The sequence below is a fragment of the Scyliorhinus torazame genome, chromosome 5 (genome assembly GCF_047496885.1).
Source record: "Scyliorhinus torazame isolate Kashiwa2021f chromosome 5, sScyTor2.1, whole genome shotgun sequence".
In the NCBI taxonomy this organism is placed as follows: domain Eukaryota; kingdom Metazoa; phylum Chordata; class Chondrichthyes; order Carcharhiniformes; family Scyliorhinidae; genus Scyliorhinus; species Scyliorhinus torazame.
In genome coordinates, this window is record NC_092711.1 from 159,594,347 (window position 1) to 159,622,138 (window position 27,792).

General features: G+C 46.5%; 2 protein-coding genes and 1 long non-coding RNA gene across 12 annotated transcripts; 1 reads left to right on the top strand and 2 right to left on the bottom strand.

The window, feature by feature from the left end:
* Nucleotides 1-449: 449 nt before the first annotated feature.
* Nucleotides 450-2,110, bottom strand: LOC140422200 (uncharacterized). Of its 3 annotated transcripts, XR_011947300.1 has the most exons (4): nt 1,955-2,110; nt 1,265-1,355; nt 890-1,132; nt 450-747 (listed from the first exon to the last, which is right to left on the bottom strand). It is a non-coding gene; the product is annotated as an uncharacterized lncRNA (long non-coding RNA). The 3 variants fall into 3 exon arrangements; XR_011947301.1 differs by having other exon boundaries at nt 890-1,121; nt 1,265-2,091; XR_011947299.1 differs by having other exon boundaries at nt 1,265-2,089.
* Nucleotides 2,111-2,238: 128 nt separating this feature from the next.
* Nucleotides 2,239-11,520, top strand: LOC140422184 (uncharacterized). Of its 4 annotated transcripts, none has more exons than XR_011947293.1 (2): nt 2,239-2,325; nt 10,859-11,520. XR_011947293.1 is itself a non-coding variant. In XM_072507199.1 (2 exons), the coding sequence occupies exon 2, from the start codon at nt 5,160-5,162 to the stop codon at nt 6,093-6,095; it is 936 nt and encodes a 311-aa protein (XP_072363300.1). In that variant the 5' UTR covers nt 2,245-2,325; nt 4,787-5,159; the 3' UTR covers nt 6,096-6,453. The 4 variants fall into 4 exon arrangements, 1 of the variants encoding a protein (XP_072363300.1); XM_072507199.1 differs by lacking the exon at nt 10,859-11,520 and adding an exon at nt 4,787-6,453 and having other exon boundaries at nt 2,245-2,325; XR_011947292.1 differs by lacking the exon at nt 2,239-2,325 and adding an exon at nt 6,446-9,492.
* Nucleotides 11,521-20,441: 8,921 nt separating this feature from the next.
* Nucleotides 20,442-26,890, bottom strand: LOC140422193 (uncharacterized). 5 transcript variants are annotated; one of them, XM_072507218.1, is made up of 3 exons: nt 26,760-26,884; nt 24,357-24,509; nt 20,442-21,984 (listed from the first exon to the last, which is right to left on the bottom strand). In XM_072507218.1, exon 3 carries the CDS (start codon nt 21,672-21,674, stop codon nt 20,892-20,894), a length of 783 nt encoding a protein of 260 aa, XP_072363319.1. In that variant the 5' UTR covers nt 21,675-21,984; nt 24,357-24,509; nt 26,760-26,884; the 3' UTR covers nt 20,442-20,891. The 5 variants fall into 5 exon arrangements, with proteins under 5 accessions (XP_072363319.1, XP_072363318.1, XP_072363316.1 ...); XM_072507217.1 differs by having other exon boundaries at nt 24,052-24,509; XM_072507215.1 differs by having other exon boundaries at nt 23,696-24,509.
* Nucleotides 26,891-27,792: the final 902 nt, after the last annotated feature.

The window sequence follows — 27,792 nt, forward strand, 5'->3', positions numbered from 1 at the left end:
GAAGAGATTCACAGCACCGTCAGTGCTGGAAATTCATCAACGCAGTCACACTGGGAAAAGGCCATTCGCCTGCTCCCAGTGTGGCAAAGGATTCACTCAATTATCTGACCTGCAGAAACACCAGCGAGTTCACACTGGGGAGAGGCCATTCAGTGGTGAAAGGCACATCATCATGGTTGGACAGCTAACACAAAGCTCAACCAGAAACTATGGTTCTTCTTTCTACTGATTCCACTCCGACAAGGGGTCACAGCATCTCCAGCCCTCAGCTCTGTTACTGGGCTGTCATTGTCATGAACAACAGAGAGACAGCAAGTTGCCTGAGGCTTAAATGGGAAGTTGAAACTTGCGACTCAAGACCAACTGTGTAAGATTTCTGAAAAGATCAGTAACTTCAAAAGATAAATTCTAAACCCAGTGAACAAACTAAAGAATCATAAGACAAAAACTTCAAGTTTATGAATTTTACTGCAACATACAAACTAGAAACAACAATGCCTTAACACTATTTTTATAAGGAACGTATCCCTTAAACTCTCAATAGAACATTGCCCTTTTACTTTTAACACAATCAAAAATCACACTCCATGGTTACATCATTGAAGTTGTCACTCAATTCTCCTGGAACTAGTCCAATGTGATTCTTTGTTCCTGTGTTTACTTCCATTCTATTCCTTTGCCTGACAGGCAATCCTTAACTCCAGAAGTGTATTTTGCAGTGATGGTGCTCCTGATGATATTCAGGTCCTGATAAATAATAATAATAATCTTTATTGTCATAAGTAGGCTTACATTAACACAGCAATGACATTGCCGTGAAAAGCCCGAGTCGCCACATTCTGGCACCTGTTCGGGTACACTGAGGGAGAATTCAGAATGTCCAAATTACCTAACAGCACACCTTTCGGGACTTGTGGGAGGAAATCGGAGCACCCGGAGGGAACCCACGCAGACACGAGGAGAACGTGCAGACTTCGCACTGTGACCCAAGCCGGGAATCGAACCTGGCACCCTGGAGCTGGGAAGCAACAGTGCTAACCACCGTGCCATCATGCTGCCCATAACCAAGTGACTCTTCCAAATTCTGAAGTCTGTTTTTCAGTAAATCATCATCTAATATCCTGTAAAACAACTGGAAATTAAGAACAGACAATTTTAGTGCCTATGAAATATTCATTCCTCTCTCATTTCTCAAAAGCTGTAAATCGCCATCCAACACACTCTCTCTCCATTCTCACTCTGCTGTATGTAATATTCACCCTACCAATTCTCTAAAGGTGCTGATTCAGTCTGACTGGCAGATCCATTCTCACTGCTTTCCACCCTGGACAGAGGCCTGAAATTCTCCATGCAGGCTGCAAGACAGAAATATGTCTATATTACTGATCTCAAAATGTGTGCAACATACAGACGGGATTCACTTCCTTTCTCTTCAGTTGCTGCAAGTCACCAATGTCCCCTCAGAATGAGAAAATAAATGGAAAGATAAAGTAGACTTGGAGCGGCTGCTGCCTCTTGTGGGGCATTCGAGAACGAGAGGTAATAGTCTTCGGATAAGAGATAGCAAATTCAAAACAGAGTTGAGGAGAAACTGCTTCTCCCAAGGGCTGTGGAATTCACTACCCCAGCGCGTGGTGGAGCTGGGACAGTGAGTAAATTTAGGGAGGAGTTAGACAGATTTTTAATTGGTTGAAGGGTTATGGAGAACTCTCAGGACGGTGGAGTTAAGGCCAGGATGAGATCAGCGATGATCAAATGGCAGAGCAAACTCGATGGGCCAAATGGCCTAATTCTGCTCCTATATCTTATGAACTAATGAAAGGGGGAGACATTGATTTGTTCCCAGATGTTGCCCAGAGGAGGAAGTTTTAGTCTAAAACGCATTGTCCACCCTCCACATTGTGACATCACAAAGATGCTCGTCCTCTAGATCAGCCAATAGGAATAAACCCACTCCGCGGAGACGTCACTGCATTTGAGTGCACTTTTCCCCTCTCTCCTCCGCATCCTCGAGACAAGTTTTCCAGGCAACCGGCTGGCAGTTCCGGCTATCGATAATTCCCTCTCTCCCCAACCCGGGACTGCGCATGCCTCAGGGAGAAGGGACTGTGCGCATGTGCAGAGGGAGCTCACCTCCGGTGACACTGCTGAGTTGTGTCCAATAGGAAGATTGGAGGACCGGAAGGACCCTGCCTCTCCGCCAATCACAGCTCCCCCATTGTCTCAATGCGGAAGCTGGACATGGAGGTTTCTGCCGAGCAAAGCTGTTGTTCCCCCAACCCTGAATGAGCTTGAGCTGCACACAGACTCCTGTCTCCAACATCTGTGAGTAAAACACTTTCTTTTCTCCCCTTTTGCCATTTCTTTTCTCATTCTGACCTTCAATTGGTGACTTGCAAATAACTGTAGAGAAAGGAAGTGAATCCAGGGAGGGTGCAGACTCTGCAAAGCTTGGCCCAGGTCTCTCTCTCTCTCTCTAATCTCTTAAAGGCATTGACATCCTTTGCTCCCTCAGCTTGACACATTTATTTGTCTGGCTAAAAGGATCGTCTCTTTCCTAATGTTCTCAATTAAAGGGCTGCTTTCCCCAGGAGATGGCTGACATTTAAGCGGACAGTAAACAGGACATAATTCAACCCAGCCAATTCCTTCCCTGTCAGTTTATTTACATCATCAGCAAACTGACGGAAGGAGTCATCAACAGTGCAATCAAATAGCACTTTACTGAGCAATAACCTGTTCGCAGACGCTCAGTTTGGGTTCCGCCAGGGTCACTCAGCTCCTGACCTCATTACAGCTTTCAAACATGGACAAAAGAGCTGAATGCCAGAGGTGAGGTGAGAGTGACTGCCCTTGGCATCAAGGCAGCATTTGATCGAGTATGACATCAAGTAGCCCTAGCTAAACTGGAGTCAATGGGTTGGAGTCATACCTGGCACAAAGGAAGATGGTTGTGATGGTTGGAGGTCAATCATCTCAGTTCCAGGAGTTCCTCAGGGCACATTCCCAGACCCAACCATCTTTAGCTGCTTCATCAATGACCTCCCTTCCATCATAAGGTGAGAAGTGGGGATGTTTGCCAATGACTGCACAATGTTCAGCATCATTCGCGACAACGCAGATAATGAAGCAGTCCATTCCAAATGCAGCAAGACCGGGACAGTATCCAGATGTGGGCTGATAAGTGGCAAGTTACATTTGTGCTACACAAGTACCAGGCAGTGACTATCTCCTACAAAGGAGAATCTAACCACCGCCCCTTGACATTCAGCAGCATTCCCATCGCTGAATCCCCACAACCAAGATCCTGAGGGTTACCATTGATCAGAAACTGAACTGGACCAGTCATATTAATACGGTGGCCACCAGGGCAGGTCAAAGACTACAGTGAGTAACGCACCTCCTGACCCCCAAAGCCTGTCCACCATATACAAGGTACAAGTCAGGTGTGTAATAGAATAATCACCACTTGCCTGGTTGAGTGCAGCTCCAACAACACTCAAGATGCTGCTCTACACCATCCAGAACAAAGCAGCCTGCTTGACTGCTCCCCATTCCACAAATATTCACCACTGGCAAACTGTGGCAGCCGTGTATACCATCTATAATGTGCACTGCAGTAACTCACCAAGGTTCCTCAGACAGCACCTTCCAAACCCACAACCACTACTATCTAGAAGGACAGGAGCAACAGATACCTGGGAACCCCACGACCTGGAGGTTCACTCACCAGACGGACTTTGAAATATATCGCCCTTCCTTCATTGTTGCTGGGGCGACATCCTGGAACTCCTTCCCTGACAGCACAGGGGATGTACCTACAACTCAAGGACTACAGCGGTTCAAGAAGGCCAGGTATGACTCGATCAAATGCTGCCTTGATGCCAAGGGCAGTCACTCTCACCTCACCTCTGAAGGGCAACTAGGGATGGGCAATAAATGCTGGCCTGATCATCGATGTCCACACCCCGTAAATGAATTTTAAAAAATGTTATATCGGATAGAGATATATCTAGTGTTATATGGTATGTATTATATATATTATTGATGGTTGTGTCATAAAATACATGTATTATTATTTCTAGTTTTGTAAATAGTACTGTATCTACATTATATATTTCCAGTCATACAGTCATTGCAGCACTGACAGAATCCATTTGGGAACTCAACTCAATGCTGACTCTCTGTACAGCAATCCAGTCAGTCCCATTCCCCCTCGATATCCCTGTTCCCCTGAAAGTTTATTTTCTTCATTTTTTATTTTGAATTATTGATCATCTCGACTTCCACAACCCTTGTTGGCAGTGGGTTCCTGCTCATGACCACTCCGTGACTAAATAAAATTCTTCCTCAGGATCATCCCATCTAATCAGTAAATATACTTAGATGGAGATTCTCTACTTTTATACAGGTTGTAATGAGTTTAGATTTGTTGATCAGCACCTTGATGAGAATTGGGAGGGAAAGGAAGTGAATCCAGTCCGTATATTACACACATTTTTCGTCCAGTAACATAGACATATATCTGCCTGGCAGCCTCTGTGTCCAGGACAGGAAGCAGTGAGCATGGGTCTGTCAATCAGCCTGAATCAGCACCTTCAGGAGAGTTGGGAGGGTGAATATTAGATACAGCAGAGTGAGAATGGAGGGAGTGTGTGTGGGACGGAGATTTAGAGCATTTCAGGGAAAGTGAGAGAGGAAAGAATGTTCGATAGAAACTAGAATTGTCTGTTCTGAATTTCTATCCTGTACTGACAGTGATAATTTTTGAAAAATCTTTTTGCAGGAAGTTAAAACGAGAGGAGTTTGAGGCCGATATCTCAAACTAAATATCACGTCAGGAACTGACTGAGTCACTCAATTCTTGGGAACCGAATATCATCGACCTTTGAATTTAGAAGGAGAAATGTTTGTCTATTCTGTCTGCTTCAAGAGATTTTAAACATCGGTGTGTCTGGAAAAACACTGCGACACACACACACACACACACACCCGTGTGAGAATGTTACAGAGCACTGACTGTGGAAAGAGCTTTAACCAGTGATACATCCTGAAAAAATACTACACCATTCACAGCAGGGAGAGACTGTATAGGTGTTCTGTGTGGACGAGGCTTCAACTGATCGTCCAACGTGGTGAGACGCAAGATCACCCAGACCATGGAGAAACCATGGAAATGTGAGGACTGTGAGAAGGGATTCAAAGGCCCCTCTGGGCTGGAATGGCATCAACGCAGTCACACTGGAGAGAGGCCGTTCACCAGCTCTGTGTGTGGGAAGGGATTCAGAGCCGCACACGAGCTGGCAAGGCATCAACGCAGTCACACTGGAGAGAGACCTTTCACCTGCTCTCAGTGTGAAAAGGGATTCACTGACATTGGCAACCTGCGGAGACACGAACGAGTTCACACTGGGGAGAGGCCATTCACCTGCACTGTGTGTGATAAGGGATTCACTCGGTTATGCAACCTGCAGAGCCACCAGAGACTTCACACCAGGGAGGGGCCATTCATCAGCACTGTGTGTGGGAAGGGATTCACTCAGTTATCCTATCTGGAGAACCACCAGCGAGTTCACACCGGGGAGAGGCCATTCACCTGCACTGTGTGTGGGAAGGGATTCACTCAGCTGTCCCATCTGGAGAACCACCAACGGGTTCACACCGGGGAGAGGCCATTCACCTGCACTGTGTGTGATAAGGCATTCACTCGGTTATCCCACCTGAAGAGACACCAGAGCGCTCACACCGGGGAGAGGCCATTCATCTGCTCTGTGTGTGATAAGGGATTCACTCAGTTATCCAACCTGCAGACACACCAGCGACTTCACACCGGGGAGAGACCATTCATCTGCTCTGTGTGTGATAAGGGATTCACTCAATTATCCGGCTTGCGTAGCCACAATGTCACTCACACCAAGAGCAGGCCCTTTAAATGCTCTGACTGCACGATGAGTTTCAAAAGCTCACAGTTACTGATGTCCCACCAGTGCATTCATTCTGAGGAGAGACGGTTCAGCTGCTTTCACTGCACAAAGACGTTTCGAACATCATCCACATTGCGGAGACACCAGCGAGTCCACACTGGGGAGAGTTGATTCACCTGCTCTGATTGTGGGAGGAGATTCCGTGATTCATCTGCCCTGTTGACACACCAGCGAGTTCACACTGGAAAGAAGCCATTCACCTCTCACTGTGGGGAGGGATTCACTCAGTCATCCAACATGCTGTGACACCAAAGGGTTCACAAGTGATGACGGGTTGGATTCTGCTGTTATTCCTGCTGTTCATCACATCCAGGACTGAACCTGGAGTGGGTGGAGGGGTTTGTCTCCTCGTCAACTCCTGGTGCTCGGATGTGGCGACCCTGGCGAACTACTGCTCCCCGGACCTGGAATACCCGACTGTGAAGTGCCGTCCATACTACCTTCCACGGAGTTCACTTCTGCCATCATCTCGGTGGTCTACATCCCACCCCAGGCGGAAGTGAAGACGCCGCTTGATGAATTGTAAGCGCTATAAATAACAATGAAGCAGAATACCCGGAGGCCTTGTTCATCGTGGCCGGAGACTTCAACCAGGCCAACCTCGAGTGTACTGCCAAAATTCCACCAACTCATCTCTTGTCCCAACATCCTTGACCATTGCCACAGAAACATCAAGGGCGCCTGATGATCCATCCCCTGACCGCACTTCGGAAAATCGGACCACACGATGGTGCTCCTTCTCCCAGCATACAAGCAGAAACTTAAGCGGAGAATCCAGTTGAGAAGGTTGTGCAAATGCTGGTCTGAGGCAACAGAAGAGCTCCTACGCGACTGCTTGGAGTCAGTGGACTGGTCCATATTCAAGAACTCAGCAGCCAACCTAGACGAGTATGCCAGCACCGTCACAGACTTCATCAGTTAGTGTAGAAGATTGTGTGCAAAAGAAGGTAGTCTGTACGTTACCCAACCAGAATCCATGGTTTAATTGGGAGATTCACTCCCGACTGAAGGTGTACAAGGCAGGCAACCCTGACCTATTCAAATCTATATGTGACCTCCGCAAAGCCATCAGGGACTCCAAGTGACAATACCAGACTAAGCTAGAGTCGCAGACTAACAACAGGGACTCTTGTAGGTTGTGGTAAGGTTTAAACAACATGAAATGAAAATGAAAATTGCTTATTGTCACAAGTCGGCTTCAATGAAGTTACTGTGAAAAGCCCCTAGTCGCCACATTCCGGCGCCTGTTCGGGGAGGCTGGTACAGGAATTGAACCATGCTGCTGGCCTGCCTTGGTCTGCTTTCAAAGCCAGCGATTTAGCCCAGTGCTAAACAGCCCAGCTAAACATAATGGGCTACAAAGTAAAGTCGAGTAGAATCTTCAGCAACAGCACACCCCTTCCCAACAAACTCAATGTATTTGATGCTCGTTTCGAGCAGGAAACCAACAAACGGTTGTCAACTGCCCCAGCAGCCTTGGACACCCATGCCCACCATCACAGCCTCTGAAGTCAGATTGGCCTTCTTGAAAGTGAACCCTCGGAAAGCGATGGGTCCTGACGGGATCCCAGATCGCGCACCCAGATCCTGCGCTGACCCTCTGGCAGGTGTGTTCGCGGACATCTTCAATCTCTCCCCACTAGATTCCGAGGTTCCCACCTGCGTCAAGAAGACCACCATCATACCGATGCCAAAGGAGAACCAGGCAATGTGCCTCAATGACTACCATCCGGTGGCCTTGACACCGATCATTATGGTGTGCTTCGAGAGGTTAGCCATGACTCACATCCAACTCCAGACTCCCAGAGTGCCTTGATCCACTGTAATTTGCATACCGCCTCAACGGTCCACAGCAGACGCCTTCTCCCTGGCCCTACACTCATCCCTGCAGCATTTCAACAACAAGGACTCCTACGTCAGACTCCTATTCATTAACTACAGCTGTGCCTTCAACACCATAATCCCAGCCAAGCTCACATCAAAACTCCAAAACCTAGGACTTGGCTCCTCCCTCTGCAACTGGATCCTCAACTTCCTGACCCATAGACCACAATCAGTAAGGATAAACAACAACAACTCCACGATAGTCCTCAATACCAGGGCCCCACAAGGTTGCGTACTTAGCTCCTATACTCCCTGTACACGCACGACTGTGGCAAATTTTGGCTCCCGCTCCATCTATGAGTTTGCTGATGACACGACCGTAGTGGGTCGGATCTCAAACAACAATGGGTCAGCGTACAGGAGGGAGATAGAGAACCTAGTGGCATGGTGTAATGACAACAACCTCTCCCTCAATGTCAGCAAAACTAAGGAGCTGGTCATTTACTTCAGGAAGCAAAATATTGTACACACCCCTGTCTGCATCAATGGTGCTGAGGTGGAGCTGGTTGACAGCTTCAAATTCCGAGGTGTGCACATCACCAACAATCTGTCCTGGTCCACCAACATCAACACTACGACCAAGAAAGTACAACGGCGCCTATACTTCCTCAGGAAACTAAGGAAATTCAGCATGTCCACATTGAATCTTACCTTTTATTACAGATACACCAGAGAAAGCATCCTATCTGGCTGCAGCACAGCCTGGTATGGCAACTGCTCGGCCCAAGACCGTAAGAAACTACAGAGAACACAGCCCAGTCCATCACACAAACCCGCCTCCCATCCATTGACTCTGTCTACAACTCCCACTGCCTTGGGAAAGCAGGCAGCGTAATCAAAGACCTCTCCCACCCAGGTTATTTTCTCTTCCATCAGGCAGGTGATACAAAAGTCTGAGAACACGAACGAACATATTCAAAAACAGCTTCTTCCCCGCTGTTACCAGACTCCTGAATGACCCTCTTATGGACTGAACTGATCTCTCCACACATCTTCTATGCTGAGTAGCACTACACTCCGTATGCTTCACCCGATGTCTATGTATTTATATTGTGTATTTCAGAAGTTCATAAGATATAGGAGCAGAATTAGGCCATTCGGCCCATCAAGTTTGCTCTGCCATTCTATCATGACTGATATGTTCCTCATCTGCTACCTACAATGTTGCTGGATTGCAAAATGAGCCAGATCATCTCCTCCCTGGAACACATGACACAGGAGCGGGAGTGGGCAATTTAGCCTCCCGATCCTAACACCCTCAATGTGATTATGGCTGATCCTGGCCTCAACTCCACTGTCCTGCCCATTCTCCAAAACCTCCGTATGTCCTTTGTTTTTTCAAGTCTAGAATGATCTGTCTGGACTGTACGCAGAACAATACTTTTCACTGTACCTCGGTGCACGTGACAAATCTAAATCAAACCTTGTTCATTCTGACACTTGGTGAAGTGGGAGGGTCGGAGGGTATCTTTCTGCTGGACTGGCCGGTCTCACAACTTTGCTCCCAGTGGGCTGATGGTCTTTGATCCGGGGAGTGCACATTTCCACTGAAATGATCCACAGAAACTGATGAAGGACATTTATTTTATCCTGGATAGTAAATAGTGTTTTCCCCCCACTACAGGTAGATCTAAAATAAATACATTTGTTTCTGTTCCATTGAGTCTACAGCACAGGGCCAGGCCAGTCGGCTCAATTGGGCTCTGTCAGTAGATGCTCCACATGAGCTTCCACCCAGCCCTCTTCATCTCCCCCCATCAGCATCTCCTTCTATTCCTTTCTCCCTCATGTATGTGTCTAGCTTCCCCTTCAATGTATTCATGCTGTTCACTTCAACCACTTGCTGTGGTAGTGAGTTCCACATTCTCACCACTCGCTGGGTAAAGAGGTTTCTCGTCAAATCCCTATTGGATTATTGAACCCCTTCATCATCTTAAAGACTTCCATCAGGTCACCCTTCAGTCTTCTCTTTTCTGGAGAAAAGCAGCCCCAGCCTTTCCTGAGGGTGAAATACTCTCAGTTCTGGTATTATTGTTGTGAATCTTTGTTGCACCTTCTCCGCTGCCTCGATTTCCTTTTTCTAAATGGAGATCACAAATGTTGACAGTGCTCCCAGTGTAGTCTAACCCTGGTTCTAAAAAAGTTGGCATAACCTCCCTGCTTTTCAATTCTATTCCTCCAGAATGGAATCCTATATATGGGCTCCACACCTCAGGAAAGATGTGACATTCTCAGAGAGGATGCAGAGGAGATTTATGAGAATGGACCAGGGATGAGGGACTTCAGTTAGTTAGAGAGACTGGAGCAGCTGAAATTGTTCGATTAGAGCCATGAGGGCACAGAATGTGGCCATACAGCCCATCGATTCCCTGTTGGCTCTGGAGCAAACCAGTCAGTCCCACTGCCCTGTTCTATCCCTGTAGCTCTGCAATTTAGTTCCCTTAAATGTCAATCCAATTTTTATTTGAAATCCTCCATTTCTTCATTTCCACCCCCTCACAGGCAGCGAGTTCCAGATCATTACCATTTGCTGCATCAAAATATTCTCCCTCACATCCCCCACTGCCCCCCCCCCCCCCACATCTCTTACCCAAAACCTGAAATCTGTGTCCCCTTCATCCTTGTCCCATCAGCTTTTCTTTATCCATCTTACCTAAACCTGTCATAATCTTGACCACCTCTATCAAATCTCCCCTCGACCTCCTTTGCTCCAAGGTGAACAATCCCAGCCTGACATGAACAAACAAACAGAATATGTTAATACCTGGGATCAGATGGGAATGTTTAATTTCTGTTTGAAAGATACTGGGAATATTGTCCTGGACAATAAATGATTGGAATACTTTACCTTGGGTGTGGTTGAATAGAATATATCAATCTGATATCCTGCTACGTTCTACTGAAAGTCTGGAATGTGTAGATGGGATGAATAAGTTGATCACTTTCTCCTGGAAATATTTACATCCTGACCCATGAACTTTGTTTTAAAGAAATCCACATTTGAAAGCCCGGCCACGACATGAAATATCAGCACCATAACAGGGGAGATAAGACAGACAGACACTCACATTGATCTTTTCATCAGCGCATCTGAGAGTTAAGTATATGTGACATGATTTTGGGATACCGGTGTGGGTGTGCAGTTGTGATTTGTTACATGTGAAAAATAACAAGCCTAAATTCATGGTGAAATGGACTGAAGACCGGGTCCCAAACACACACAGCAACTGGAGACACAGCAGGAGATGAAATGGTTAATGTGGCCAGGGGATTGAGACACCATTGTGACATCATCAAGACATTGACACACTCCAGAGAGAAACTGACTTTAAAACAATCAGGATAGAATTAAACACACTGGACATGGTCAAAGTATGAGTGAAATTAAAGCGATAATGGGACAATGAAGGGTTTGGGAGAAATAATACTGAGTAAGAACTGTCCACAAAGAGAGAGCTGGAGAATCTTTCACATCCATGTTTGATTTGTTCCTTGAACCATCTGTCCCAATGTAACTGAGAACTCACGGCGCTAATTCAGGAGAAGAGAAGATGGAGTAGATGTTACCCCAGGCGGAGCCAGAACAGAAATGGAAAATAATGAAGTGACATTGAGTGAGGGGTCAGAAAGACTCTTTCACCACCCCCCCCCCCCCCCCACCCCCACCAACACACCCTCTAGGTGTGCACTGTAAGATTCCTGGAGGACCCCCTACTTCAGGTTTTATTGCTAATTAGTGAACATTAAATTAAATTGTATGACTGGCTGTGGATTTATTTTGAATTTGATTGTTCCATTTCTCCTGTTTTTATTCCTGTTGTGATTACGCTCTGGGTAAGGATGGTTGACAGGTGACAGGATGGGAAATTGTGGTTTGGGTCTTCACTGACCAAATGTTTTATTGATCTGAAAGGTGTAAAAGGGACCAAACTCCAGCAGAAATCGAGCAGAGCTGAGAACAGACGACTTGCTGTGTGGGAACAGGGAGATAAACAGCTCCCAGAGGACAGAGAAAACAAGAGTGCCTGGAATCCTGGACAACATCTGGGTGTCAAGGCCACCATGTTTTCACTGCTTGGCATGGGAATGCTGACTCCCTGTACCGGGGACGGAGCGTGGGGAAGACAATTGTTTGAGAGTTTGACGTGGCTTGGGCGGGTACAGATGGTTCAATGACAGGCTTTGTAATTAGTCCATGTGTAAGGATTCTTTTTAAAATCCTTGTCTGATCCATGTCTCCCTTTTTATTACCGTCTTGCTCGCTGCTGCACCATTGCAGATTCTGGGTTTGAACTACAGACTTTGGAACCCCCCCCCCCCCCCCCCCCCCCCCGGCTGCAAGCTGTCAGTTGAACTGACCAAAGGGATTCCCCTCTGTGCTGTGTGGTAGGGTCCCGTGGTGTCATTTTGATGGACTTGACTAGAAGTCAATCAGCTCTTCTAAAATTCCGAGATTTATCCCATTCTTCATTGTGATTGGTGGAACCCTTCAGAAACGTCAGAAGCTCGGTGTCCATAAAGCGGGGTGCCACTCTCCTCACTGCCATCTTGTTGGCTAGGATGGTGTGTATGTGGAGTGAAGTGTGTTTATGCAGCTTGTCAGCCTCCCGAGTGTCAATCGTTAATCCAGCAAATCCGGCACCGTTTCTCATTGGAATGGATTGAGTCCCATGTGGTGCTGATCCTGGCCCCTCAACAGTCGTTGAATCGGACCAGGTGCGGCATCAGTTTTGCAATCGTAGAACTCGCGAATCCTGCCCCGGCATCAACATTTAGTCTCAGGAGTGGAGAATTTAGCTAAATAAATTTCCCAAAGTTAGAGATCCAAGGAACTAGGGGGAATGAGGAATAAAGGATTACTAAGAGGTGGGGGGGGGGGGGGAAGGGAAAGTCAGGGAACCAAGAGGTGAAGTAATCAGTGGGAAGCGTAGCTGCTTAGGAATACAAAAAAGCACGAAAAGACAAAACTCAGGAGAGGTTACGATAGTCCCCATCCCACAAAATATGACAGTGTATGGAAAGGCTCAGTAAACCAAGGTCCACCACACTAAGAAAACAAAAAGGGACGGTCAATAGAGAATTAAAGGTGCTATATTTAAATGCGCACAGTGTACGGAACAAGGTAGATGAACTTGTGGCCCAGATTGTGACTGGCAGGTATGATGTGGTAGGCATCACAGAGACATGGTTGCAGGGGGTTCATGACTGGCATTTAAACATCCAGGGATTCACAACCTATCGAAAAGACAGAGGGGGCGGGGTTGCCTTGTTAATTCGGAATGAAATTGAATCAATAGCACTAAACGACATGGGGTCGGATGATGTGGAGTCTGTGTGGGTAGAGTTGAGGAACCACAAAGGCAAAAAAAACATAATGGGAGTTATGTACAGGCCTCCTAACAGTGGTCAGGACCGGGGGCACAAAATGCACCACAAAATAGAAAGTTAATGTCAGAAAGGCAAGGTCACAGTGATCATGGGGGACTTCAATATGCAGGTGGACTGGGTAAATAATGCTGCCAGTGGACTCAAGGAAAGGGAATTCATTGAATGTTTACAGGAGGGCTTTTTGGAACAGCTTGTGATGGAGCCCACGAGGGAACAGGCCATTCTGGACTTAGTGTTATGTAATGAGCCAGACTTGATTAAAGATCTTAAAGTAAGGGAACACTTAGGAGGCAGTGATCATAATATGGTAGAATTCAATCTCCAATTTGAAAGAAAGAAGGTAGAATCAGATGTAAAGGTGTTACAGTTAAATAAAGGTAACTACAGGGGCATGAGGGAGGAACTGACGAAAATCGACTGGGAGCAGAGCCTAGTGGGAAAGACAGTAGAACAGCAATGGCAGGAGTTTCTGGGAGTAATTGAGGACACAGTACAGAGGTTCATCCCAAAGAAAAGAAAGGTTATCAGAGGGGGGATTAGGCAGCCATGGCTGACAAAGGAAGTTGGGGAATGCATCAAAGCAAAAGAGAAAGCCTATAATGTGGCAAAGAGTAGATCATAGAATGTTTCATCATAGTAGTGGGAAGTCAGAAGATTGGGAAGGCTACAAAAACAAACAGAGGATAACAAAGAGAGAAATAAGGAAAGAGAGGATCAATTATGAAGGTAGGCTAGCCAGTAACATTAGGAATGATAGTAAAAGTTTCTTTAAATACATTAAAAACAAACGGGAGGCAAAAGTAGTCATTGGACCGCTCCAAAATGACGCTGGTAATCTAGCGATGGGAGACAAAGAATTAGCTGAGGAACTAAATAAGTACTTTGCGTCAGTCTTCACAGTAGAAGACATGAGTAATATCCCAACAATTCCGGAGAGTCAGGGGCAGAGTTGAATATGGTAGCCATCACAAAGGAGAAAGTGCTAGAAAACTAAGAGGTCTAAAAATTGATAAATCTCCGGGACCAGATGGGCTACATCCTAGAGTTCTAAAGGAGATAGCTGAAGAAATAGTGGAGGCATTAGTTATGATCTTTCAAAAGTCACTGGAGTCAGGGAAAGTCCCAGAGGATTGGAAAATCGCTGTTGTAACCCCCCTGTTCAAGAAGGGAACAAGGAAAAAGATGGAAAATTATTGGCCAATTAGCCTAACCTCGGTTGTTGGCAAGATTCTAGAATCCATTGTTAAGGATGAGATTTCTAAATTCTTGGAAGTGCAGGGTCGGATTAGGACAAGTCAGCATGGATTTAGTAAGGGGAGGTCGTGCCTGACAAACCTGTTAGAGTTCTTTGAAGAGATAACAAATAGGTTAGACCAAGGAGAGCCAATGGATGTTATCTATCTTGACTTTCAAAAGGCCTTTGATAAGGTGCCTCACGGGAGACTGCTGAGTAAAATAAGGGCCCATGGTATTCAAGGCAAGGTACTAACATGGATTGACGATTGGCTGTCAGGCAGAAGGCAGAGAGTTGGGATAAAAGGTTCTTTTTTGGAATGGCAACCGGTGACGAGTGGTGTCCCACAGGGTTCAGTGTTGGGGCCACAGCTGTTCTCTTTATATATTAACGATCTAGATGACGGGACTGAGGGCATTCTGGCTATGTTGGCCGATGATACAAAAGATAGGTGGAGGGGCAGGTAGTATGGAGGAGGTGGGGAGGCTGCAGAAAGATTTAGACAGTTTAGGAGAGTGGTCCAAGAAATGGCTGATGAAATTCAACATGGGCAAGTGCGAGGTCTTTCACTTTGGAAAAAAGAATAGAGGCATGGACTATTTTCTAAACGGTGACAAAATTCATAATGCTGAAGTGCAAAGGGACTTGGGAGTCCTAGTCCAGGATTCTCTGAAGGTAAACTTGCAGGTTGAGTCCGTAATTAAGAAAGCAAATGCAATGTTGTCATTCATCTCAAGAGGCTTGGAATATAAAAGCAGGGATGTACTTCTGAAGCTTTATAAAGCATTAGTTAGGCCCCATTTAGAATACTGTGAGCAATTTTGGGCCCCACAGCTCAGGAAGGACATACTGGCACTGGAGCGGGTCCAGCGGAGATTCACACGGATGATCCCAGGAATGGTAGGCCTAACATACGATGAATGTCTGAGGATCCTGGGATTATATTCATTGGAGTTTAGGAGGTTGAGGGGAGATCTAATAGAAACTTACAAGATAATGAATGGCTTAGATAGGGTGGACATAGGGAAGTTGTCTCCATTAGCAGGGGAGACTAGGACCCGGGGGCACAGCCTTAGAATAAAAGGGAGTCACTTTAGAACAGAGATGAGGAGAAATTTCTTCAGCCAGAGAGTGGTGGGTCTGTGAAATTCATTGCCACAGAGGGCGGTGGAGGCCAGGAAGTTGAGTGTCTTTAAGACAGAAGTTTATAAATTCTTGATTTCTCGAGGAATTAAGGACTATGGAGAGAGAGCGGGTAAATGGAGTTGAAATCAGCCATGATTGAATGGTGGAGTGGACTCGATGGGCCGAATGGCCTTACTTCCGCTCCTATGTCTTATGGTCTTATGCTGCATTGGAGAAATTAATGGGATTGAATATTGATGAGTTCTTGAGACCTGATATTCTACATCCCAGTTGAAAGAGCTTGCTATAGAGATCACAGATACATTGGTGATCATCTTCCATAATTCTATAGATTCTGGAATGGTTCCTGCAGATTAAAAGATAGGAAATGTCACCCCACTGTTCAGGAAGGGAGGGAGAGAGAAAACGGTGAACTACAGACCTGTTAGCCTGACATCAGTATTGGGAAAATGCTAGAATCTATTATACAGGATGTGTAAATGGACACCTGGATAATAATTAACATGGATTTATGATATGGAGATGCCGGCGTTGAACTGGGGTGGGCACAGTCAGAAGTCTTACAACACCAGGTTAAAGTCCAACAGGTTTGTTTCGAATCAATAGCTTTCGGAGCGCTGCTCCTTGCTCAGGTGAAGGAGCTTCTTCCTCACCTGAGGAAGGAGCAGCGCTCCGAAAGCTAGTGATTCAAAACAAACCTGTTGGACTTTAACCTGGTGTTGTAAGACTTCTAACATGGATTTCGGAATAGGAAATCATGTCTGACGAAACCTTTGGAGTTTTTGAGGATGTTATTACCAGAATTGATAAAGAGTCCGTGGATGTGGCACACTTGGATTTTCAGAAGGTTTATGATAAACACCCGACAGGAGGTTACTCAGCAAAATGAAAACACATGGGATAGGAGGTAATATACTGGCATGGATTGAGGATTGGCTAACAGGCAGAAAACAGAGAGGAGGAATAAATGGGTCATTCTCACCTTAGCAGTTGGGACGAGTGGGTTACTGCAAAGATCAGTACTTGGGCCCCAGCTGTTCATGGTTTATACAATGATTTGGATGTGGGGACCAAATGGAATATTTCCAAGTTCACTGATGACACAAAGCTGGGTGGGAATGTGTGATGTGTGTTGTGAGGAAGATGTAAAATGGCTACAGGAGGAATTGGACAGACTTAGTGAGTGGGCAAGGACATGGCAGATGGAATATAATGTGGAAAAATGTAAGATTATCACTTTGGTAGGAGGAACCGATGAGCAGAGTATTTCTGAAATGGTCGGAGATTAGAAAGTGTAGATGTACAAAGGGACCTGGGTGTCCTCATCAATAAGTCACTGAAGGCTAACATACAGGCGCAGCAAGTTATTAGGAAGGCGAATGGGATGTTGGCCTTTATCACAAGCAGATTTCAGTAAAGGAGGAGTGAAGACTTGCTTCAATAGTGTAGAACCTTGGTTAGACCACAGCTGGAGTACTGTGTGCAGTTTTACTCCCCTTGCCTCAGGAAAGATAATGTTGCCACAGAGGGAGTAAGGAAGGTTCACCAGACTTGTTCCGGGGATGGGAGGTGTTGTTTCTATAAAACCACAGACACTTCAACCAGTTTACTAATCAAATGTTTTACCCAGGTATCTTTATTGACCAGATAAACAAAGGACAACGGAGTGTATAAATCACACAACTTTATTCCACAAGCAGTAAAACAGTTACCCTTAAATTATCCCACTAATTACAGTCCCAAGATTCTGATTAGTACCCGAGCCGATGGACTCATTCGAGCTGCGGGTTTGATTCTGTATCTCAATCTCCTCGGGGTCTTCTTCCGAGAAGATGGGTCTCGCTGCTGCTTCTTTCCGTCTCTGGTCAGTCGTCTCGATTACCTCTGCGTGGAGTCTTCACTGCTGGGCGGTCCGAGGGTTCGATCGTTATACCCTTTCTAGGTCCTTCCAGAATGTTCTCTGACCAAGCCGATGAGGTCACAGGGTGGGAGTGGTACCACCCAATGGAGTTACCAATGGCCACTCAGCAGGACACTGGAATCTGTCCACAGGAGTCCATTTCCTGGTGCGTTGTTTGTTATGTAACTTTGTCTATTCAAAACAATCAATAGATGAATAGAGCCAATTATCTCTTGATTGGTGATTGATGGAGCAGAGCAGCTCCAGACATGTGCTGGCAGCTTGTCGGAGTTCAGTGTATTCAGGCTGGTTGCTGGAGCTGGCTGTGGCTTGATTTAAAATGTCCAATTTTTAATTTAAAGTGTCTGATTTTATCGAGCCTAAAATACAGGCCACTGCACATTTTACCACCGAGGACTGTCCTGGGAAGAGACATTGGGGAAACTGGGCCTGTATTCACAGTTGTCTGTGCTAGATTGGGAAATTACAATAAAAGCTATGACGATACACAGGCAATCACAAGTATTTGAGGAATTGTTACATATTTACATAAAATATAGACTCCCTTAATAAACAAAAATCCAACAGAAGTTTTGCAACCGTGGCTGACAAGCAAAGTTAAAGATTGCATTAGATCAAAGGAAGAGGTTCATAAAGTGGCCCAAATAGTAGCAAGCCCGAGGATTGGGAACTTGGTTCTCCTTTGCTGAAAACCAAACCAAGAGACTGATAAAGAAAGAGAAAATAGAACATGAGAGCCAACAGGTGAGAAACATAAAAACCAACAGGAAAAGCTCCGATAGGAATGTGAAAAGGAAAAGATTAGCAAAGACCAATGTGGGTCCATTCCAGGCAAAGGCAGGAGAGTTTATAATGGGGAAGTGACAGAGAAACTAAACTGTGTGTCTGTCTTCACAGAGGAAGATACAGAAATTTCCCCCAAACATGAGAACACCAAGGGACTAGTGAGATTGAGGAACTGAAAGAGATTAGTAATCGTGAAAAACTAGTACTGGAGAAAATAATGTGGTTGAAAGTTAATAAATGGTATTTTTTCTATGTATGGAATGATCTGTCTGGACTGTACGTAGGACAATACTTTTCACTGTACCTCGGTACACGTGGCAATAAAAAAATAAATCAGAAATCTCCAAAAGCTGACGCTCTCCATCCCAGAGTGTTGAAAGAGGTGGCTGGAGAGATAGTGGATACATTGGTGATCATCTTTCAATATTCTATAGATTGCAAGGTGGTAAATCTAAGCCCGCTATTTAAGGAGGTAGAGAGAAAACAGGGAACCAGAGACCACACGGGATGGCAGGACTGTCCTATGAATAGAGATTGGGGAAACTGGGCCTGTCTTCACTCGTGTTTTGAAGAATGAGAGGTGATCTCACCAAAACTTCTGAGATATTGAATGGAATAGACAGGGTGGGTGCAGGTGAGATGTTTCCCCTGGTTGGGGAGTCTGGAACCAGGGGACACAGTTTCAAAATAAGGGGAAAATCACTTAGGATCGGTCTCGGAGGAGACATTTCTTTACTCAAGAGGGTTGTGAATCTTTGGAATTCTCTACCCCAGAGGGCTGTGGAAGCTCAGTAATTGAGTGTGTTTAAAGCAGAGACTGACAGATTTCTAAATACCAATAACACAAAGGGATATGGGGATAGTGCGGGGGGAAAAGGCATTGAAGTGGATGATCAGCCATGATCATATTGAATGGTGGAGCAGGCTCGAGGGGCTGAATGACCAACTCCTGCTCCTATGTTCCAATGATACAAAGATAGGTAGGAAAGTAAATTGTGAAGAGGACATAAGGAGGTTACAAAGGGATATAGAAAGGTTACGTGAGTGGGAAAAGATCTGCCCAAACGAGTATTATGTGGGAAATTGTGACATTATCCATTTTGGCAAAAGTAATTAAAAAAGTTTCTTATCTAAATGGTGAGAGATTGCAGAGCTCTGAGATTCGGAGGGATCTGGGTGTCCAAGAGCATGAATCACAAAAGGCGAGTATACAGGTACAGCAAGTAATTAGGAAAGCTAATAGAATGTTATTGTTTATTGTGAGAGGAATTGAAAACAAAAGTAGGGAGGTTATGCTTCAGTTATTCAGGACATTGGTGAGACCACATCTGGAGCACTGTGTACAGTATTGCTCTCATTGAAGGAATGATGTAAATGTGTTGGAAGCAATTCAGAGAAGGTTTACTGGACTCATACCTGGAATTGGAGGCTGGTCTTATGAGGAATGATTGGACAGGCTGGGCTTGTGTCCGATGGAGTTTAGGTGACTTGATTGAAGCGTACAGGATCCTGAGGGGCCTTGACAGGTGGATGTGGAAAGGATGTTTCCTCTTGTGGGAGAATCTAGAATTTGGAGTCACTTTAAAAGTAATAACTTGCCCATTTGAGGCAGAGGAGAACTTATTTTCTCCGAGGGTTGTGAGTCTTTGGAACTCTCTTCCTCAAAGGGCAGTGGAAGCAGAGTCTTTGAATATTTTTAAGGCAGAGCTGGATAGATTCTTGCCAAGTAAGAAGGTGAAAGGTTATTTGGGGGTGGGGGGGGGGGGGGGGGGGGGGGGGGTCGGCGGGAATCTGGTTTTGAGGTTATAATCAGATCAGCTGTTAACTTATTGAATGGTGGAGCAGGCTCGAGGGGCCGAGTGGCCTACTCCTGCTCCTAATTTGTATGTTATCACATCCTTTATAATAGGTTGTAGCATTTTCCCTCCTACTGATGTCAGGCTAATGGGTCTGCAGTTCCCCGTTTTCTCTCTCCCTCCTTAAATATTGGGGTTACATTTACCACCTTCCAATCTGCAGGAACCATTCCAGAATCTGTATAATTTTGAAAGATGATCACCAATGTATCCACTATCTCTACAGCCGCCTCTTTCAACACTCTGGGATGTCGAGCAGCAGCTTTTGGGGATTCATCAACTTTCAACCACATTAATTTCTCCAATACTACTTTTTCACTAATACTAATCTCTTTCAGTTCCTCCTGCTCACGAGTCCCTTGGTTTTCTCGTGTTTTTAGGACAATTTCTGTATCTTCCTCCGTGAAGACAGACACACATTGTTTAGTTTCTCTGTCATTTCCTTATTCCCCATTATAAACTCTCCTGTCTCTGCCTGGAATGGACACACATTGGTCTTTGCTAATCTTTTCACATTCCTATAGAAACTTTTCCTGTCTCAGAATCCCGGAGAGAGAAAGAGAAGAGAGAACTAAATGCAGTCCTGGATGTAATCGAAGCAGAAACAATAACGGCAGAATCCATCACTGTAATCAATTGTGAACTTGTTGGTGTCTCAGCAGGGACGAGGAAACACAGAATCCCTTCCCACACTAAGAGCAGGTGAACGGCCTCTCCCCAGTGTGAACTCGCTGGTGTCTCCGCAGGTTGGATAAGTAAGTGAATCCCTTCTCACACTGAGAGCAGGTGAACGGCTTCTCCCCAGTGTGAGCAAGCTGGTGTGTCTGCAGGCTGGATAACTGAGTGAATTCCTTCTCACACACAGAGCAGGTGAACGGCTTCTCCTGATTGTGAACAAGTTGGTGTCTTCGCAGGTTGGGTAAGTCACTGTATCCCTTCTCACACTGAGAGCAGTTGTACGGCTTCTCCCCAGCATGAACAAACTTGTGTCTCCGCAGGTTGGACAAGTAAGTGAATCCCTTCCCACATTGAGAGCAGGTGAATGGCCTCTCCCCTGTGTGAACTCGCTGGTGTGCCTGTAGGTTGATTAACTGACTGAATCCCTTCCCACACTGAGAGCAGGTGAATGGCCTCTCCCTAGCATGAACACGCTGGTGTATCTTCAGGCTGGACAACTGAGTGAATCCCTTCTCACACTGAGAGCAGGTGAACGGCCTCTCCCCAGTGTGAATTCGCTGATGTAAATTCAGGCGAGATAATTGAATGAATCCCTTCCCACACTGAGAGCAGATGAACGGCCTCTCCCCAGTGTGAATTTGCAGATGTAAATTTAAGCTAGATAACTGAGTGAATCCCTTCTCACACTGAGAGCAGGTGAATGGTCTCTCCCCAGTGTGACTGCGTCGATGAATCTCCAGCTCTGATGGGGCTCTGTATCCCTTCCCACAGTCCCCACATTTCCATGGTTTCTCCATATTTTGGGTTTCCTCGAGTCTCTCCAGGTTGGACTATCAGTTGAAGCTTTGACCACACACAGGACACGTGTACAGTCTCTCCCCGCTGTGAATGGTGTGATGTTTTTCAGGCTGTGTAACTGGTTAAAGCTCTTTCCACAGTCAGTGCGTGTGTCTCGGTGCTTTTCCAGTCGCAATGATGTTTAAAATCTTTTGAAGCCTACAGGTTGAGTAAACATTACTCCTAGATAATGGCCGATGAATCGAGTGACTGTCAGAATTAGCCGTGATGTTTGAGATTTTGGTCTGTAAATCAGATCCTTTTAACATCCTGTAAAAGGAGTTTGGAAAAGAGATCACAGTCAGTACAGTATAGAAATTCAGAAGAGATTATTTTAATTTCTCAGGAACATTCTTTCCTCTCTCGTTCCCCAAAAGCTGTAAATCTCCATCCCACACACTCTCCCTCCATTCTCACTAATATTCACCCTCCCAATTCTCCTGAAGGTGCTGATTCAGGATGATTGACAGATCCATGCTCACTGCTTCCCGTCCTGGACACAGAGATCATAACAAATAGGAGCTGCAGTCGGCCATTCAGCCCATCGAGCCTGCTCAATCATTCAATGAGATCATTGGCTGATCTAGCTCAGCACCATTTTCCCACACTATCCCCCATATCCCTCAATATCTTCAATAGCAAGAAACCTATCAATCTCTGTCTTGAAAATACTTCTCAACTGAGGCTCCACAGTCCTCTGGGGTAGAGAATTCCAAAGCTTCACTACATTGTCTTTAAATTCATTGAAGATCCCGGCCCCGTGTCACTGTCCGTGTGGAGTCTGCACATTCTCCCCGTGTCTACATGGGTCTCACCCCCACAATGTAAAACGATGTGCAGGGTCGATGAATTGGCCAGGCTAAATTGACACTTATTTGGGAAAAAAAGAACTTGGTACTCTGAATTTTTTAAAAAAATAAACGAATTTACGGGATTTGGGCGTCGCTGGTTAGGCCAGTATTTGTTGCCCATCCCTAGATGCCCTTCAGAAAGTGGTGGTGAGTTGCCTCCTTGCACACCCACTGTGCTGTTAGGGAGGAAGTTCCAGGATGTTGCCCCAGCGACAGTGAAGGAACGGCGATATATTCCCAAGTCGGTCTGGTGAGTGACTTGGAGGGGAACCTCCAGGTGGTGGGGTTCCCAGATATCTGCTGCTCTTGTCCTTCTAGATAATAGTGGTCGCTTTGCTGAGCACCTTAGGTCTGTGCACATTCAGGACCCTGACCTTCCCGTTGCTTGCCATTTTATTTATTTATATATATATATAAATTTGGAGTACCCAATTCATTTTTTCCAATTAAGGGACAATTTTACCATGCCAATCCTCCTACACTGCAGATCTTTGGGTTGTGGGGCAAACCCCAAGCAGACACGGGGAAAATGTGCATACTCCACGTGGACAGTGACCCAGAGCCGGGATCGAACCTGGGACCTCAGCGTCGTGAGGCAGCAGTGATTAACCACTGTGCCACCGTGCTGTCCCTGCTTGCCATTTTAACACAAGACCCTGCTCCCATGCCTGCCCTTTGCTTGTTGCAATGTTCCAGTGACGCTCAACGCAAACTGGAGGAACAGCATATCATCTTCCGGTTAGGCACGCTACAGCCTTCCGATCTCAACATCAAATTCAACAACTTCAGATGATGAGCTCTACCCCACCTCAACCCCTTTGTTTTCTTTCCATTTCATTTTCACTGTCTATTACCTTTTATTCCTTTCTTGACTTTCTTCATATATATATTTGCCCCTCACTCTTTCCCCCTATCTTATCCCCCCCTTTCTTTACCTTTTGTTCCCTTTGCTTCCCCCTTCCCCCCCTTTTTCTCATTTTGTCTCTCTCCCAACAATGCCCCTTTACCCCCACATCTACATCTGTCACAGCTTACCCTCTGATTTTAGTTTCTCTGCTGTTTGGTCTTTCACACCTTTTATTCTCTCTGGGGACTGCCATTATAATCTTTATTTTATTAAGTATAATTACATTAACACTGCAATTAAGTTACTGTGAAAAGCCCCTCGTTGCCACATTCCAGCAAGTTTTCGGGTACACAAAGGGAGAATTCAGAATGTCCAAATTATCTAATAGCACATCTTTCGGGACTTTTGGGAAGAAACCGGAGCACCCGGAGAAACCCCACACAGACACGGGGAGAACGGGCAAACTCCGCACAGTGACCCAAGCCGGGAATTGAACATGGGACCCTGGCGCTGTGAAACCACAGTGCTAACCACTGTGCTGCCCTTTAGCACTCTATTTCCTTTGTTTCTGTGGTTCTGACTCACCTTTCTTTCCCTTGCCCTACAGTATAAATATCTCCCACCTTCTATCCTTTTTACCTTTGACAGAGGGTCATCTGGACTCGAAAACATGAGCTATTTTCTCTCCTTACAGATGCTGCCAGACAGGCTGAGATTTTCCAGCATTTTCTCTTCTGGAAATATATAATGTAGCTCTACAGTACTATATTACACAACTGGAAATAATAATAAATGTGCTTTATTACAGAACCAATAATATATCTAATCTGTATGATATAACAACACTACACATATTTCAATCCTACATTAATTTACTGTCCCCTTAAATGTCAGCCATCTCCTGGGGAAACCAGACCACTAATTGTGAACACTAGGAAAGAGACCATCAGGGGCAGCAAGGTAGCACAGTGGTTAGGCCAGTTGCTTCACAGCTCCAGAGTCCCAGGTTCGATTCCCGGCTTGGTTCACTGTCTGTACGGAGTCAGCACGTTCTCCCCGTGTCTGCGTGGGTTTCCTCCGGGTGTTCCGGTTTCCTCCTACAGTGCAAAGATGTGCAAGTTAGGTGGATTGGCCAGGATAAATTGCCCTTAGTGTGCAAAACGTTTAGGTGAGGTTACTGGGTTTTGGGGATGGGGTGGGCTTAAGTGGGATGGTCTTTCCAAGGGCCGGTGCAGACTCAATGGGACAATTGGCCTCCTTCTGCACTGTAAAGTCTCTGAATCCTTTTAGCCAGACAAATAAATGTGTCGAGCTGAGGGAGCAAAGGATGTCAATGTCTTTGAGAGAGAGAGAGAGAGACCTGGGCCAAGCTTTGCAGAGTCGGCACCCTCCCTGGATTCACTTCCTTTCCCTTCAGTTGCTGCAAGTGACCAATTGAAGGTGAGAATGAGAAAATAACTGGAAAGGGGGAAAAAAGAAACTGTTTTACTCACAGATGTTGGAGACAGGAGGACGTTTCAGTCTGTGTGAAGCCCAATCTCCTTTCACATAAAGCCCGTGCTGATTGGAGGACCAGCGTCCTTCCGGTCCTAACTCTATCCATTAGCCAACACCTCACAGGAAGGTCAGGGGCTGGGCTTTCCTCCACACATGCGCAGTACCTGATCACCCGCCCGTGCGGCGGATAGAGCGGGTTCCCCAGCGCGGGGGATTGTGGGAGCTACGGCCGACACTGTCCAAACTCCTGGGGTGAAAAGTGGAGGAGCTTGGGCGGTTGTGTGCGAGCTTGGTGTCCGCCCCCGGGCCGATTCGAAAGGCAGGCCGCCTCTGGGAGCTTCCTGGATGGGGTGAAACAGCAACTCGGCGCCCATTGCTCCTGGTCCCCGAGGGAAGGGGAGAAGACCGGTTTCGGAGTACTGCGACCAGTCGTGTTTCAAGTCAGCGGTTGAGCTGCGGAGACGCTGCTTCGGACTGCGAGGTTTGCTGTCGGCGGTTTTGAGTTCGCCCAATGGAGGACGAAGGAATGGAGGAAGGATGGCAGCTGGATCGGCTGCTGGAAGCGGCGGGTCGGAACCGGGAGTGGATACCCGATGGGCGGCCCACGGCCTGCAGCCCGGGGTGGGTTGCTGCCGTTCCTGGGGTCTCCGGGGGTTCGGCCCCCCTGGACGCCCTGTGGGCGGTTGGGACTGACTCTGGGACTTTCTTCCCCGTTGTCGACTGTTGCCAACATTGGAGCGACTCTGGCCGCTGCCATTGGAGGACTTTGAGGACATGTTGTTCCTTGTGAAATTTCGGCTGGAGCGCCGGGGTCATGATGTGGAACGTGCAAAATTAATGGACTCTTTTTTATGGACTTTTCTATGAGTACTAAGGGATTTTGTTTTCATGTTTTCTTTGCTTTCGTTTTCTTTAGCAGCCTATGACATTCAACTCATTTCGGGTTTCCCTGAAATGGTAATTAGTAATTGTGGTGGAACGCTAGTTGGTGTGAAACTGCTCTCCCTCCGAATGGTCCCGTGCCTTTGGGCGGGGTCCAGGAGGGGGGAACCCTCTCTCCTCCGCCGCGCCCGGGTCTGGCTCTCCGGTGGTCTGTGCTCTTAGCGAGGAGGAGCCTTTCCCCCGGGGTGTCGGCTGCAGGGCGGGGTGAACAGGGGTGGGTGAGCGGGGATTAGTGTTCGGTGATTGATTCTATCCTGTTAAATCTTTTCTGGGGTGAATTGAGGCCTGGTGCCTGGTGATTGGGTTTGATATGACACTGTTAAAATGTATCGAGGCCCTGTGGGTCATATTTGTTTCCGAAGCGGCCGTATTGTATCGGGGCCTTGTGCCTCGCGACTGCTTGTCTTATGTGTTTCGAGTCGTCACCTTGAAATGTGCCTGTGTCTTGTGTTGTACTTTTGGGTTTTGTTTCTTTTCTTTTCTTCTCTGTTTCTTTTGGAGTGGTCGTATGGTTTCGAGGCCTTGTGCCTCGCGACTGCTTGTTTATATGTTTAGAGGTCGTTGCCTCGATGTACTTGTGTATTGTGGTTCTCTGTTCCTTCTTGCTTTTGGAACGGTCGTTTGGTTTCGTGGCCTTGTGCCTCACGACTGTTCGTGTTATGTGACTGTCCGATTGTTACTTGAACTATGCGTAGGGCCTGTGCCTTGCGGCTGGTTGTGATAAGTGACTGGTTAATTGGTATTTGGAAACGTATTTCGGGCCTGTGCCTTGCAGCTGTTTCGTGTTCAGTGACTGTTTAATCGTCAATTTGAAGTGTGTTTAATCGTCAATTTGAAGTGTAATGAGGCCTGGAGCCTTGTAAATTGGTTTCTGTAATAATTGTGACGACAATAAAAGAGTTACTCACAGATGTTGCGCACAGCAGGACGTTTCAGTCTGCATGAAGCTGGAACATCATTAACACAACGCCCGCACTCTGATTGGTTGGAGGACCAGAGTCCTTCCGGTCCTCCAACTCTCCCATTGGATTCTGGCCAACTGAAAACATAATCAACGGATGTCACGTGATCATTGATGCCCTTTTGACCTCAATTGGAATAAGCGTCACTACGCATGCGCAGGATCTCCTCTCCTTTGGACATGGGCAGCCCCTGTCTTTCCTCCCCCCCCCATGGCGGAGAGAGCGGTTTCCCTGGCGCTGTGGACTATGGGAGATTCAGCTGCCAGTACCCATCCGGAGCCCAATCTCCAAACCCCTGGGACTGGGATGAACGTGGGAGTGGAGGGCAGTGACCCCATTCAGGACACAAAGTACATGTCACTGGGTTTGATTGTGACGTCCCCCTTAGAAAACAGTTTGTTAACTTCAGATATCTGGGTGACATATTGGGCAACGGATGTCATGTGGTCATGGATGCGCATTTGACCTCAGCGGGAATAACCGTCACTGCGCACGCGCTTCTTCGCCTCTCCTTTGGACATGCGCAGTCCCTGCCCCCCTCCCGGTGGATAGAGCAGTTTCCCCGGCGCGGGGGTGTATGGGAGACTCAGTCGCCAGTACCCATCCGGAGCCCAGTCTCCAAACCCCTGGGACTGGGATGAAAGTGGGAGTGGAGGGCAGTGACCCCATTCCGGATACAAAGGACACGTCACTGGGTTTGATTGTGACGTCCGAGAGTCAGCATCGTCAGGGGAGGAGAATTGGGGGGAAAGCAGGAGGAGGATAGTGGGATGAATTCGTGTTACAATCAACAGGGAGGGAGTGTGTGGAGGCATGAGGCAGAGTCAGAGAGAAGCAGTATTTTCTGTCACATGATCGTAAGCTTGGACAATGTTGCCAAATCATCTGTCAAACCTGGATTTACAATGACCGTGAAAACACCTTGGGATATTTAATTACATTAAATGTGCTGTATAAATGCAGATTAATGTATTATTGA

What these genes read in the sequence shown, in the direction of transcription:
- LOC140422184 (XM_072507199.1), top strand. Translation starts at nt 5,160, where the DNA reads ATGGAGAAACCATGGAAATGTGAGGACTGTGAGAAGGGATTCAAAGGC.
- LOC140422193 (XM_072507219.1), bottom strand. Translation starts at nt 21,674, where the DNA reads ATGGAGAAACCATGGAAATGTGGGGACTGTGGGAAGGGATACAGAGCC.